Below are 14,979 nucleotides of genomic sequence, written 5' to 3' on the forward strand. Positions count from 1 at the left end.
CACAGAGAGAACACACCACACTCCTCACAGACAGTCACCCGGAGGAAACCCACGCAGACACAGGAGAACACACCACACTCCTCACAGACAGTCACCCGGAGGAAACCCACGCAGACACAGGGAGAACACACCACTCTCCTCACAGACAGTCACCCAGAGGAAACCCACGCTAGACACAAGGAGGAACACACCACACTCCTCACAGACAGTCACCCGGAGAAACCCACGCAGACACAGGAGGACACACCACACTCCTCACAGACAGTCACCCGGAGGAAACCCACGCAGACACAGGGAGAACACACCACACTCCTCACAGACAGTCACCCGGTGGAAACCCACGCAGACACAGGAGGAACACACCAACTCCTCACAGACAGTCACCCGGAGTAAACCACGCAGACACAGAGAGAACACACCACACTCCTCACAGACAGTCACCCGAGGAAACCCACGCAGACACAGAGAGAACACACCACACTCCTCACAGACAGTCACCCGGAGGAAACCCACGCAGACACAGGGAGAACACACCACACTCCTCACAGACAGTCACCCGGAGGAAACCCACGCAGACACAGGGAGAACACACCACACTCCTCACAGGACAGTCACCCGGAGGAAACCCACTGCAGACACAGAGAGAACACACCACACTCCTCACAGACAGTCACCCGAGGAAACCCACGCAGACACAGGGAGAACACACCACACTCCTCACAGACAGTCACCCGGAGGGAAACCCATCGCAGACACAGAGAGAACACACCCCACTCCTCACAGACAGTCACCCGGAGGAACCCATGCAGACACAGGGAGAACACACCACACTCCTCACAGACAGTCACCCAGAGGAAACCCACGCAGACACAGGGAGAACACACCACACTCCTCACAGACAGTCACCCGGAGGAAACCCACGACAGACACAGGGAGAACACACCCCATCCTCACAGACAGTCACCCGGAGGAAACCCACGCAGACACAGGGAGAACACACCACACTCCTCACAGACAGTCACCCAGAGGAAACCCACGCAGACACAGAGAGAACACACCACACTCCTCACAGACGAGTCACCCGAGGAAACCCACGCAGACACAGAGAGAACACACCACACTCCTCACAGACAGTCACCGGAGGAAACCCACGCAGACACAGGGAGAACACACCACACTCCTCACAGACAGTCACCAGGAGGAAACCCACGCAGACACAGGGAGAACACACCACACTCCTCACAGACAGTCACCCGGGGGAAACCCATGCAGACACAGAGAGAAAACACCCCACTCCTCACAGACAGTCACCCGGGGGAAACCCATGCAGACACAGGGAGAACACACCACACTCCTCACAGACAGTCACCCAGAGGAAACCCACGCAGACACAGGAGAACACACCACACTCCTCACAGACAGTCACCCGGAGGAAACCCACGCAGACACAGAGAGAACACACCACACTACTCACAGACAGTCACCCGGAGGAAACCCACGCAGACACAGGGAGAACACACCACTCTCCTCACAGACAGTCACCCAGAGGAAACCCACGCAGACACAAGGAGGACACACCACACTCCTCACAGACAGTCACCTGGAGGAAACCCACGCAGACACAGAGAGAACACACCACACTCCTCACAGACAGTCACTCGGAGGAACCCACGCAGACACAGGGAGAACACACCACACTCTCACAGACAGTCACCCGGAGGAAACCCACGCAGACACAGGGAGAACACACCACTCTCTCCACAGACAGTCACCCAGAGGAAACCCACGCAGACACAAGGAGGAACACCACACTCCTCACAGACAGTCACCCGGAGGAAACCCACGCAGACACAAGGAGGACACACCACACTCCTCACAGACAGTCACCCGGAGGAAACCCACGCAGACACAGGGAGAACACACACACTCCTCACAGACAGTCACCCGGAGGAAACCCACACAGACACAGGGAGAACACACCACACTCCTCACAGACAGTCACCCGGACGAAACCCACGCAGACACAGGGAGAACACACTACACTCCTCACAGACAGTCACCCGGAGGAAACCCCGCAGACACAGAGAGACACACCACACTCCTCACAGAGAGTCACCCGGAGGAAACCCACGCAGACACAGAGAGACACACCACACTCCTCACAGAGAGTCACCCGGAGGAAACCCACGCTACACAGAGAGAACACACCACTCAACCTCACAGACAGTCACCCGAGGAAACCACGCGGACACAGGGAGAACACACCACACTCCTCACAGACAGTCACCCGGAGGAAACCCACGCACACACAGGGAGAACACACCACACTCCTCACAGACAGTCACCCGGAGGAAACCCATGCAGACACAGAGAGAACACACCACACTCCTCACAGACAGTCACCCGGAGGAAACCCACGCAGACACAGGGAGAACACACCACACTCCTCACAGACAGTCACCCGGGGGAAACCCATGCAGACACAGAGAGAACACACCCCACTCCTCACAGACAGTCACCCGGGGGAAACCCATGCAGACACAGGGAGAACACACCACACTCCTCACAGACAGTCACCCAGAGGAAACCCACGCAGACACAGGGAGAACACACCACACTCCTCACAGACAGTCACCCGGAGGAAACCCACACAGACACAGGGAGAACACACCCCACTCCTCACAGACAGTCACCCGGAGGAAACCCACGCAGACACAGGGAGAACACACCACACTCCTCACAGACAGTCACACAGAGGAAACCCACGCAGACACAGAGAGAACACACCACACTCCTCACAGAAAGTCACCCGGAGGAAACCCACGCAGACACAGAGAGAACACACCACACTCCTCACAGACAGTCACCCGGAGGAAACCCACGCGGACACAGGGAGAACACACCACACTCCTCACAGACAGTCACCTGGAGGAAACCCACGCAGACACAGGGAGAACACACCACACTCCTCACAGACAGACACCCGGGGGAAACCCATGCAGACACAGAGAGAACACACCCCACTCCTCACAGACAGTCACCCGGAGGAAACCCACGCAGACACAGGGAGAACACACCTCTCTCCTCACAGAAAGTCACCCAGAGGAAACCCACGCAGAAACAAGGAGGACACACCACACTCCTCACAGACAGTCACCCGGAGGAAACCCACGCATACACAGGGAGAACACGCCACTCTCCTCACAGACAGTCACCCAGAGGAAACCCCAAACAGACACAGGGAGAACACACCACTCTCCTCACAGACAGTCACCCGGAGGAAACCCACACAGACACAGGGAGAACACACCCCACTCCTCACAGACAGTCACCCGGAGGAAACCCACGCAGACACAGGGAGAACACACCACACTCCTCACAGACAGTCACCCGGTGGAAACCCATGCAGACACAGGGAGAACACACCAACTCCTCACAGACAGTCACCCGGAGGAAACCAACGCAGACACAGAGAGAACACAGCAACTCCTCATAGACAGTCACCCGGAGGAAACCCACGCAGACACAGAGAGAACACACCAACTCCTCACAGACAGTCACCCGGAGGAAACCCACGCAGACACAGAGAGAACACACCAACTCCTCACAGACAGTCACCCGGAGGAAACCCACGCAGACACAGAGAGAACACACCACACTCCTCACAGAGAGTCACCCGGAGGAAACCCACACAGACACAGGGAGAACACACCACACTCCTCACAGACAGTCACCTGGAGGAAACCCACGCAGACACAGAGAGAACACACCACACTCCTCACAGACAGTCACCCGGAGGAAACCCACGCAGACACAGGAGAACACACCACACTCCTCACAGACAGTCACCCGGAGGAAACCCACGCAGACACAGGGAGAACACACCACTCTCCTCACAGACAGTCACCCAGAGGAAACCCACGCAGACACAAGGAGGACACACCACACTCCTCACAGACAGTCACCCGGAGGAAACCCACGCAGACACAAGGAGGACACACCACACTCCTCACAGACAGTCACCCGGAGGAAACCCACGCAGACACAGGGAGAACACACCACACTCCTCACAGACAGTCACCCGGTGGAAACCCACGCAGACACAGGGAGAACACACCAACTCCTCACAGACAGTCACCCGGAGTAAACCCACGCAGACAGAGAGAGAACACACCACACTCCTCACAGACAGTCACCCGGAGGAAACCCACGCAGACACAGAGAGAACACACCACACTCCTCACAGACAGTCACCCGGAGGAAACCCACGCGGACACAGGGAGAACACACCACACTCCTCACAGACAGTCACCCGGAGGAAACCCACGCAGACACAGGGAGAACACACCACACTCCTCACAGACAGTCACCCGGAGGAAACCCATGCAGACACAGAGAGAACACACCACACTCCTCACAGACAGTCACCCAGAGGAAACCCACGCAGACACAGGGAGAACACACCACACTCCTCACAGACAGTCACCCGGGGGAAACCCATGCAGACACAGAGAGAACACACCCCACTCCTCACAGACAGTCACCCGGGGGAAACCCATGCAGACACAGGGAGAACACACCACACTCCTCACAGACAGTCACCCAGAGGAAACCCACGCAGACACAGGGAGAACACACCACACTCCTCACAGACAGTCACCCGGAGGAAACCCACACAGACACAGGGAGAACACACCCCACTCCTCACAGACAGTCACCCGGAGGAAACCCACGCAGACACAGGGAGAACACACCACACTCCTCACAGACAGTCACACAGAGGAAACCCACGCAGACACAGAGAGAACACACCACACTCCTCACAGAGAGTCACCCGGAGGAAACCCACGCAGACACAGAGAGAACACACCACACTCCTCACAGACAGTCACCTGGAGGAAACCCACGCAGACACAGGGAGAACACACCACACTCCTCACAGACAGACACCCGGGGGAAACCCATGCAGACACAGAGAGAACACACCCCACTCCTCACAGACAGTCACCCGGAGGAAACCCACGCAGACACAGGGAGAACACACCTCTCTCCTCACAGAAAGTCACCCAGAGGAAACCCACGCAGACACAAGGAGGACACACCACACTCCTCACAGACAGTCACCCGGAGGAAACCCACGCATACACAGGGAGAACACGCCACTCTCCTCACAGACAGTCACCCAGAGGAAACCCCAAACAGACACAGGGAGAACACACCACTCTCCTCACAGACAGTCACCCGGAGGAAACCCACACAGACACAGGGAGAACACACCCCACTCCTCACAGACAGTCACCCGGAGGAAACCCACGCAGACACAGGGAGAACACACCACACTCCTCACAGACAGTCACCCGGTGGAAACCCATGCAGACACAGGGAGAACACACCAACTCCTCACAGACAGTCACCCGGAGGAAACCAACGCAGACACAGAGAGAACACAGCAACTCCTCATAGACAGTCACCCGGAGGAAACCCACGCAGACACAGAGAGAACACACCAACTCCTCACAGACAGTCACCCGGAGGAAACCCACGCAGACACAGAGAGAACACACCAACTCCTCACAGACAGTCACCCGGAGGAAACCCACGCAGACACAGAGAGAACACACCACACTCCTCACAGAGAGTCACCCGGAGGAAACCCACACAGACACAGGGAGAACACACCACACTCCTCACAGACAGTCACCTGGAGGAAACCCACGCAGACACAGAGAGAACACACCACACTCCTCACAGACAGTCACCCGGAGGAAACCCACGCAGACACAGGAGAACACACCACACTCCTCACAGACAGTCACCCGGAGGAAACCCACGCAGACACAGGGAGAACACACCACTCTCCTCACAGACAGTCACCCAGAGGAAACCCACGCAGACACAAGGAGGACACACCACACTCCTCACAGACAGTCACCCGGAGGAAACCCACGCAGACACAAGGAGGACACACCACACTCCTCACAGACAGTCACCCGGAGGAAACCCACGCAGACACAGGGAGAACACACCACACTCCTCACAGACAGTCACCCGGTGGAAACCCACGCAGACACAGGGAGAACACACCAACTCCTCACAGACAGTCACCCGGAGTAAACCCACGCAGACACAGAGAGAACACACCACACTCCTCACAGACAGTCACCCGGAGGAAACCCACGCAGACACAGAGAGAACACACCACACTCCTCACAGACAGTCACCCGGAGGAAACCCACGCGGACACAGGGAGAACACACCACACTCCTCACAGACAGTCACCCGGAGGAAACCCACGCAGACACAGGGAGAACACACCACACTCCTCACAGACAGTCACCCGGAGGAAACCCATGCAGACACAGAGAGAACACACCACACTCCTCACAGACAGTCACCCAGAGGAAACCCACGCAGACACAGGGAGAACACACCACACTCCTCACAGACAGTCACCCGGGGGAAACCCATGCAGACACAGAGAGAACACACCCCACTCCTCACAGACAGTCACCCGGGGGAAACCCATGCAGACACAGGGAGAACACACCACACTCCTCACAGACAGTCACCCAGAGGAAACCCACGCAGACACAGGGAGAACACACCACACTCCTCACAGACAGTCACCCGGAGGAAACCCACACAGACACAGGGAGAACACACCCCACTCCTCACAGACAGTCACCCGGAGGAAACCCACGCAGACACAGGGAGAACACACCACACTCCTCACAGACAGTCACACAGAGGAAACCCACGCAGACACAGAGAGAACACACCACACTCCTCACAGAGAGTCACCCGGAGGAAACCCACGCAGACACAGAGAGAACACACCACACTCCTCACAGACAGTCACCCGGAGGAAACCCACGCGGACACAGGGAGAACACACCACACTCCTCACAGACAGTCACCTGGAGGAAACCCACGCAGACACAGGGAGAACACACCACACTCCTCACAGACAGTCACCCGGGGGAAACCCATGCAGACACAGAGAGAAAACACCCCACTCCTCACAGACAGTCACCCGGGGGAAACCCATGCAGACACAGGGAGAACACACCACACTCCTCACAGACAGTCACCCAGAGGAAACCCACGCAGACACAGGGAGAACACACCACACTCCTCACAGACAGTCACCCGGAGGAAACCCACGCAGACACAGAGAGAACACACCACACTACTCACAGACAGTCACCCGGAGGAAACCCACGCAGACACAGGGAGAACACACCACTCTCCTCACAGACAGTCACCCAGAGGAAACCCACGCAGACACAAGGAGGACACACCACACTCCTCACAGACAGTCACCTGGAGGAAACCCACGCAGACACAGAGAGAACACACCACACTCCTCACAGACAGTCACTCGGAGGAAACCCACGCAGACACAGGGAGAACACACCACACTCCTCACAGACAGTCACCCGGAGGAAACCCACGCAGACACAGGGAGAACACACCACTCTCCTCACAGACAGTCACCCAGAGGAAACCCACGCAGACACAAGGAGGACACACCACACTCCTCACAGACAGTCACCCGGAGGAAACCCACGCAGACACAAGGAGGACACACCACACTCCTCACAGACAGTCACCCGGAGGAAACCCACGCAGACACAGGGAGAACACACCACACTCCTCACAGACAGTCACCCGGAGGAAACCCACACAGACACAGGGAGAACACACCACACTCCTCACAGACAGTCACCCGGACGAAACCCACGCAGACACAGGGAGAACACACTACACTCCTCACAGACAGTCACCCGGAGGAAACCCACGCAGACACAGAGAGAACACACCACACCCCTCACAGAGAGTCACCCGGAGGAAACCCACGCAGACACAGAGAGAACACACCACACTCCTCACAGAGAGTCACCCGGAGGAAACCCACGCAGACACAGAGAGAACACACCACACTCCTCACAGACAGTCACCCGGAGGAAACCCACGCGGACACAGGGAGAACACACCACACTCCTCACAGACAGTCACCCGGAGGAAACCCACGCACACACAGGGAGAACACACCACACTCCTCACAGACAGTCACCCGGAGGAAACCCATGCAGACACAGAGAGAACACACCACACTCCTCACAGACAGTCACCCGGAGGAAACCCACGCAGACACAGGGAGAACACACCACACTCCTCACAGACAGTCACCCGGGGGAAACCCATGCAGACACAGAGAGAACACACCCCACTCCTCACAGACAGTCACCCGGGGGAAACCCATGCAGACACAGGGAGAACACACCACACTCCTCACAGACAGTCACCCAGAGGAAACCCACGCAGACACAGGGAGAACACACCACACTCCTCACAGACAGTCACCCGGAGGAAACCCACACAGACACAGGGAGAACACACCCCACTCCTCACAGACAGTCACCCGGAGGAAACCCACGCAGACACAGGGAGAACACACCACACTCCTCACAGACAGTCACACAGAGGAAACCCACGCAGACACAGAGAGAACACACCACACTCCTCACAGAAAGTCACCCGGAGGAAACCCACGCAGACACAGAGAGAACACACCACACTCCTCACAGACAGTCACCCGGAGGAAACCCACGCGGACACAGGGAGAACACACCACACTCCTCACAGACAGTCACCTGGAGGAAACCCACGCAGACACAGGGAGAACACACCACACTCCTCACAGACAGACACCCGGGGGAAACCCATGCAGACACAGAGAGAACACACCCCACTCCTCACAGACAGTCACCCGGGGGAAACCCATGCAGACACAGGGAGAACACACCACACTCCTCACAGACAGTCACCCAGAGGAAAGCCACGCAGACACAGGGAGAACACACCACACTCCTCACAGACAGTCACCCGGAGGAAACCCACGCAGACACAGGGAGAACACACCACTCTCCTCACAGACAGTCACCCAGAGGAAACCCACGCAGACACAAGGAGGACACACCACACTCCTCACAGACAGTCACCTGGAGGAAACCCACGCAGACACAGAGAGAACACACCACACTCCTCACAGACAGTCACCCGGAGGAAACCCACGCAGACACAAGGAGGACACAATACACTCCTCACAGACAGTCACCCGGAGGAAACCCACGCAGACACAAGGAGGACACACCACACTCCTCACAGACAGTCACCCGGAGGAAACCCACGCAGACACAGGGAGAACACACCACATTCCTCACAGACAGTCACCCGGTGGAAACCCACGCAGACACAGGGAGAACACACCAACTCCTCACAGACAGTCACCCGGAGGAAACCCACGCAGACACAGAGAGAACACACCACACTCCTCACAGACAGTCACCCGGAGGAAACCCACGCGGACACAGGGAGAACACACCACACTCCTCACAGACAGTCACCCGGAGGAAACCCACGCAGACACAGGGAGAACACACCACACTCCTCACAGACAGTCACCCGGAGGAAACCCATGCAGACACAGAGAGAACACACCACACTCCTCACAGACAGTCACCCGGAGGAAACCCACGCAGACACAGGGAGAACACACCACTCTCCTCACAGACAGTCACCCAGAGGAAACCCACGCAGACACAAGGAGGACACACCACACTCCTCACAGACAGTCACCTGGAGGAAACCCACACAGACACAGAGAGAACACACCACACTCCTCACAGACAGTCACCCGGAGGAAACCCACGCAGACACAGGAGAACACACCACACTCCTCACAGACAGTCACCCGGAGGAAACCCACGCAGACACAGGGAGAACACACCACTCTCCTCACAGACAGTCACCCAGAGGAAACCCACGCAGACACAAGGAGGACACACCACACTCCTCACAGACAGTCACCCGGAGGAAACCCACGCAGACACAAGGAGGACACACCACACTCCTCACAGACAGTCACCCGGACGAAACCCACGCAGACACAGGGAGAACACACCACACTCCTCACAGACAGTCACCCGGAGGAAACCCACGCATACACAGGGAGAACACGCCACTCTCCTCACAGACAGTCACCCGGAGGAAACCCCAAACAGACACAGGGAGAACACACCACTCTCCTCACAGACAGTCACCCGGAGGAAACCCACACAGACACAGGGAGAACACACCCCACTCCTCACAGACAGTCACCCGGAGGAAACCCACGCAGACACAGGGAGAACACACCACACTCCTCACAGACAGTCACCCGGTGGAAACCCACGCAGACACAGGGAGAAGACACCAACTCCTCACAGACAGTCACCCGGAGGAAACCCACGCAGACACAGAGAGAACACACCACACTCCTCACAGAGAGTCACCCGGAGGAAACCCACGCAGACACAGAGAGAACACACCACACTCCTCACAGACAGTCACCCGGAGGAAACCCACGCGGACACAGGGAGATCACACCACACTCCTCACAGACAGTCACCCGGAGGAAACCCACGCAGACACAGGGAGAACACACCACACTCCTCACAGACAGTCACCCGGAGGAAACCCACGCGGACACAGGGAGATCACACCACACTCCTCACAGACAGTCACCCGGAGGAAACCCACGCAGACACAGAGAGAACACACCACACTCCTCACAGACAGTCACCCGGAGGGGGACTCGAACCCACAACCTCCAGGTCCCTGGAGCTGTGTGACTGCGACACCTACCTGTTGTCGCCATGTCAAAGGTTTGCTCCAGGCGAGGTTCGAACTCACAACCTCGGCATGGCTTCACCTGTACTGCCGTATAAGTACCGCGCGCTAACAGATTGCGCCACTCGAGCTTATATTTTATTCATTTATTTTTAAATCTTAGTGAAGATGTGGCTGAAATGTTTCCTACAGTATTTTACAAATTAGTAAAAATAGTAGAACAACTTATATATTCTGTCAATGTTCAAATGGCAGCTTAAGAAGAGAAGGACAAACTTTTCTTTATTTCTAATGCAAGTTAATGCAAAAAAATAAATAAAATCTTTGGTTCCAAGCATTTCTATTGGTCCACTGTTCATTAAAGTTTCACACAATGCAAAGGACATCTCTTGGTTTCACATGATGTGGTCATTCAAGTTAAAAGGTTCCTTGAATCACCTTTAGAGGGCACACTGGAATCACAGCCTGTCCACTGCCTGAGTGATTAGGAGAGCTCTAACAAGCTGTGCTTCTGAGAGACAGAGAGAGAGAAAGAGACAGAGTGTGTGGATTATGGTCTCTGATTTCAGCACTCTGATAATTACTCACCCACTTTCGAATGGGGTTTTCTGAACAGCCCACGTTGCCAGACGACAGTGGAAATCCACAACAATGAAATTATGGAGCTGAACAAATGCACATTCCCTAGTTTTTTTTTTTCTTTTTTTCAAACAGATTATCCTGGGCATTGCACAGAAGAGAATGGCTGCAAACTCAGGAAGCATCCCTTAAAAAGAAGTGCAAACTGCCAGTTGTTTGACTTCAGAAAGGAGCTTTCCAAGCCGTATCAGCTCTTCCCATCTTACTCTCCTCGCACCACCCCCTTCTCTCTCTCTCATTTCTCTCTGCCCACTCTTGATCTCGCCTCGACTGAGTTTTGGAGGGGCTCACAGCCGAGCCACCTCTCCTTACGTAACCAGGCAGCGGATGATTTGGCAAGGGCTAACAAACTAGCATCTGTTTCATGCCTGGGCCCAGTGCGGGGTTAGCGTCTGTGTTTCCAACACGGCTTCAGAAGATTAAACGAGGAGCAGGAGCCGCTCCAGAGCCCCAGTGATCGCGCAGCGCCCTTCAAAACACCAGAGCTGTCATCGGTTACAGACGTCTCTGGATACCTCAGCCAGAGTGGTACTAATTATGAGTAAAGTAAAAATGAAAACGGACATAAACAGATCATTACAGCCAGTCTCTACAGACTATACACTTTACATTCATATCCTTCAAGCTATTACTTCACTACAGGAAATTCATTCATTAATCTTTAACGTTATCATCTTGTTTAGGGTTGTGGTTCATCCGGCGTCTACCTATAGTCATTGGATGCACTGCAGGAACACGTACTGGACAGGGCATCACACAGTCACTCACACACACACACACCTGTGGACAATAACACATGTTTTTGGACTGTGGGAAGAAACCGGAGCAGCTGGAGCTGGAAACCCACGCAGACACAGAGAGAACACACCAAACTCCTCACAGACAGAGGATTGACACCTGCAGCACCACAGTGACACTCCCACTATGTATCAGAAGTCGTACATTATTTATTTTCCTTTGGCAGCATCCTCAGGCCTTAGCCACATTCGTTTTTATGCGTTTGATATTCAGTTGTTCGGTTGTATCTCGTTTTGTTTTTGTGGTTGGGTATGCTATCCTGTTTTTATAAAGCCTGTTTTACGCCCATACTCCTCTAGTCAAGTGTTCATCTGTTTTACAGTCTACTGTTCACTGCCTCCCTTTATCTTTTTCCATCTATTTTCAGGTTACATCTACCATGCAGTTTGCCAAGCCAATGGTTCTCAGGGATCATTCAGACTGTCCACATTTTTAACCAGATTATGAAAGCATGGTTTGGATAAAGAGTAGTAATACAGGGTGGGCCATTTATATGGATACACCTTAATAAAATGGGAATGGTTGGTGATATTAACTTCCTGTTTGTGGCACATTAGTATATGGGAGGGGGGAAAGTTTTCAAGATGGGTGGTAACCATGGTGGCCATTTTGAAGTCGGCCATTTTGGATCCAAGTTTTGTTTTCCAACGGGAAGAGGGTCATGTGACACATCAAACTTATTGGGAATTTCACAAGAAACACAATGGTGTGTTTGGTTTTAACGTAACTTTATTCTTTCATGAGTTATTTACAAGTTAGTTACAAGTTATGTTCAAAGTGCTGCCCATTGTTGGATTGTCAATGCAACCCTCTTCTCCCACAGTTTTCAAACTTCTCCCATAATTTTGATGTGTCACATGACCCTCTTCCCAATTAAAAAAAACAAAAGTTGGATCCAAAATGGCCGACTTCAAAATGGCCGCCATGGTCACCACCCATCTTGAAAAGTTTCCCCCCTCCCATATACTAATGTGCCACAAACAGGAAAGTAATATCACTAACCACTCCCATTTTATTAAGGTGTATCCATATAAATGTCCCACCCTGTACATAGTATATAGGTCATATTTATAGTTACTTACCTCACACTGTAGAGAACTTTGCCGTCTGGGTAGACCCTCAGCATGACGTTGTCTGTGGTGGTGTCATGAATGAAGGAGCGTTTGGAGTGGACGAAGAACATGTCCGGGACCCAGATCTTCTTCACCAGGCGGCTGTCGAAGGTCATGCTTTGGTTGGTGGCACTGGGGAAGGACAGACGCTCGTCCTTCCAGTAGTGTCTGAGGTACAGGGTCATGGTGAAGTCCTGCAGGAGAAAAAGAGCTGTTAAAGTATATGTCACAAATGTCCTGCCTGGAAGATCAGTATCTGAGCTGTTCTGACTCGAGTCGTTGACTCAGACTCAAGATGCACTTGAGCTGCCTTTGGTCCTGACTTTTCTTGACCAGTCTCACAACTCGGACTCGAGAATTGATTCTCTAATCTTCTCCAACCTTGTGATTTGTCTATGACCCCCACAGCTCGGTTTTGTTTTCTGAGTAACAGCTTCCTGGCATCTATATATCCTTGCATCAAGCTGTCTTCTCACAGTGGAGGGATGGACAGAAACACCCGTGGGTTCGTTCAGATCAGAAGCCAGAGAGATTTAAGTGTTCCTGTGAATATTGGGATATTTTCATTCCTGTTTTTCTATGCGTTTTCGTAATTTCATAATTCACAAAACCTCGGTCGATGGAAACCCACAATTCAAGCACGATATCCAGGCCAGCTGTCTGATATTTGAGACGGTATCTAGATACAACACTCAGAGATGAGCCACATGTCTTTAATCCTATGCATCCTTATTAGCATTTTGTTTTCCCTCCACTGAAAGCAGGGACCTGGGGCTAGTCCATGGTAATGTCCTTCAGAGGAGGTGTTTCTGACTAGCTTCTCCCTCACTGAGCCAGGAGGCCTACACTGAATCACAGAGCTCCTCAGAGGTACAGAAAAAGGCTGCGAGCTTTTTCAGTGCACTGAAATTCACTGGAACCAGCAGCTACTTTTAAACGGATTGTACTCTGAAATGTTTATGCTTCTGATATTTTACGAAACACTTTACTGTAGTCATCGTTCATACGGCTATAGGATGCGTTTTAACATGCACTTTTCATGACTATGACATAAGCTAGAGTTTCTCAAACTTTTTTCAAGAGACCCACATATTTTCCTTTGATTGTTATCATGAGCCAGGCTCTGCACATTTACTACACTATAAAATTAAATATAACTGGTGTTGCCCTACGACTCCAAAGTGTCCGTAGGTGTGAGTGTGTGAGTGAATGTGTGAGTGTGTGTTGCCCTGTGAAGGACTGGCGTGGGTTTCCTCCGGGTGACTGTCTGTGAGGAGTGTGGTGTGTTCTCCGAGTGTCTGCGTGGGTTTCCTCCGGGTGACTGTCTGTGAGGAGTGTGGTGTGTTCTCTCTGTGACTGCGTGGGTTTCCTCCGGGTGACTGTCTGTGAGGAGTGTGGTGTGTTCTCCCTGTGTCTGCGTGGGTTTCCTCCGGGTGACTGTCTGTGAGGAATGTGGCGTGTTCTCCCAGTGTCTGCGTGGGTTTCCTCCGGGTGACTGTCTGTGAGGAGTGTGGTGTGTTCTCCCAGTGTCTGCGTGGGTTTCCTCCGGGTGACTGTCTGTGAGGAGTGTGGTGTGTTCTCCCAGTGTCTGCGTGGGTTTCCTCCGGGTGACTGTCTGTGAGGAATGTGGCGTGTTCTCCCAGTGTCTGCGTGGGTTTCCTCCGGGTGACTGTCTGTGAGGAGTGTGGTGTGTTCTCCCAGTGTCTGCGTGGGTTTCCTCCGGGTGACTGTCTGTGAGGAGTGTGGTGTGTTCTCC

General features: G+C 53.9%; 1 protein-coding gene and 1 non-coding gene across 2 annotated transcripts in view; both read right to left on the reverse strand.

Moving 5' to 3' along the window:
- The window catches only part of gabrr1 (gamma-aminobutyric acid type A receptor subunit rho1), a 70,310-nt gene that overhangs the window by 32,823 nt on the left and 22,508 nt on the right, over positions 1 to 14,979 (reverse strand). The window contains exon 5 of the mRNA XM_066676571.1: positions 13,194 to 13,417. Coding sequence (XP_066532668.1) covers positions 13,194 to 13,417 — 224 coding nt within the window. The remainder of the gene's footprint in view (positions 1 to 13,193; positions 13,418 to 14,979) is intronic.
- Positions 10,713 to 10,805, reverse strand: trnai-uau (transfer RNA isoleucine (anticodon UAU)). Its single transcript is given in 2 exon segments — positions 10,713 to 10,748; positions 10,768 to 10,805. It is a non-coding gene; the product is annotated as a tRNA-Ile (tRNA).

This window comes from Hoplias malabaricus, chromosome 7 (genome assembly GCF_029633855.1).
Source record: "Hoplias malabaricus isolate fHopMal1 chromosome 7, fHopMal1.hap1, whole genome shotgun sequence".
NCBI classification, from domain to species: Eukaryota; Metazoa; Chordata; class Actinopteri; order Characiformes; family Erythrinidae; genus Hoplias; species Hoplias malabaricus.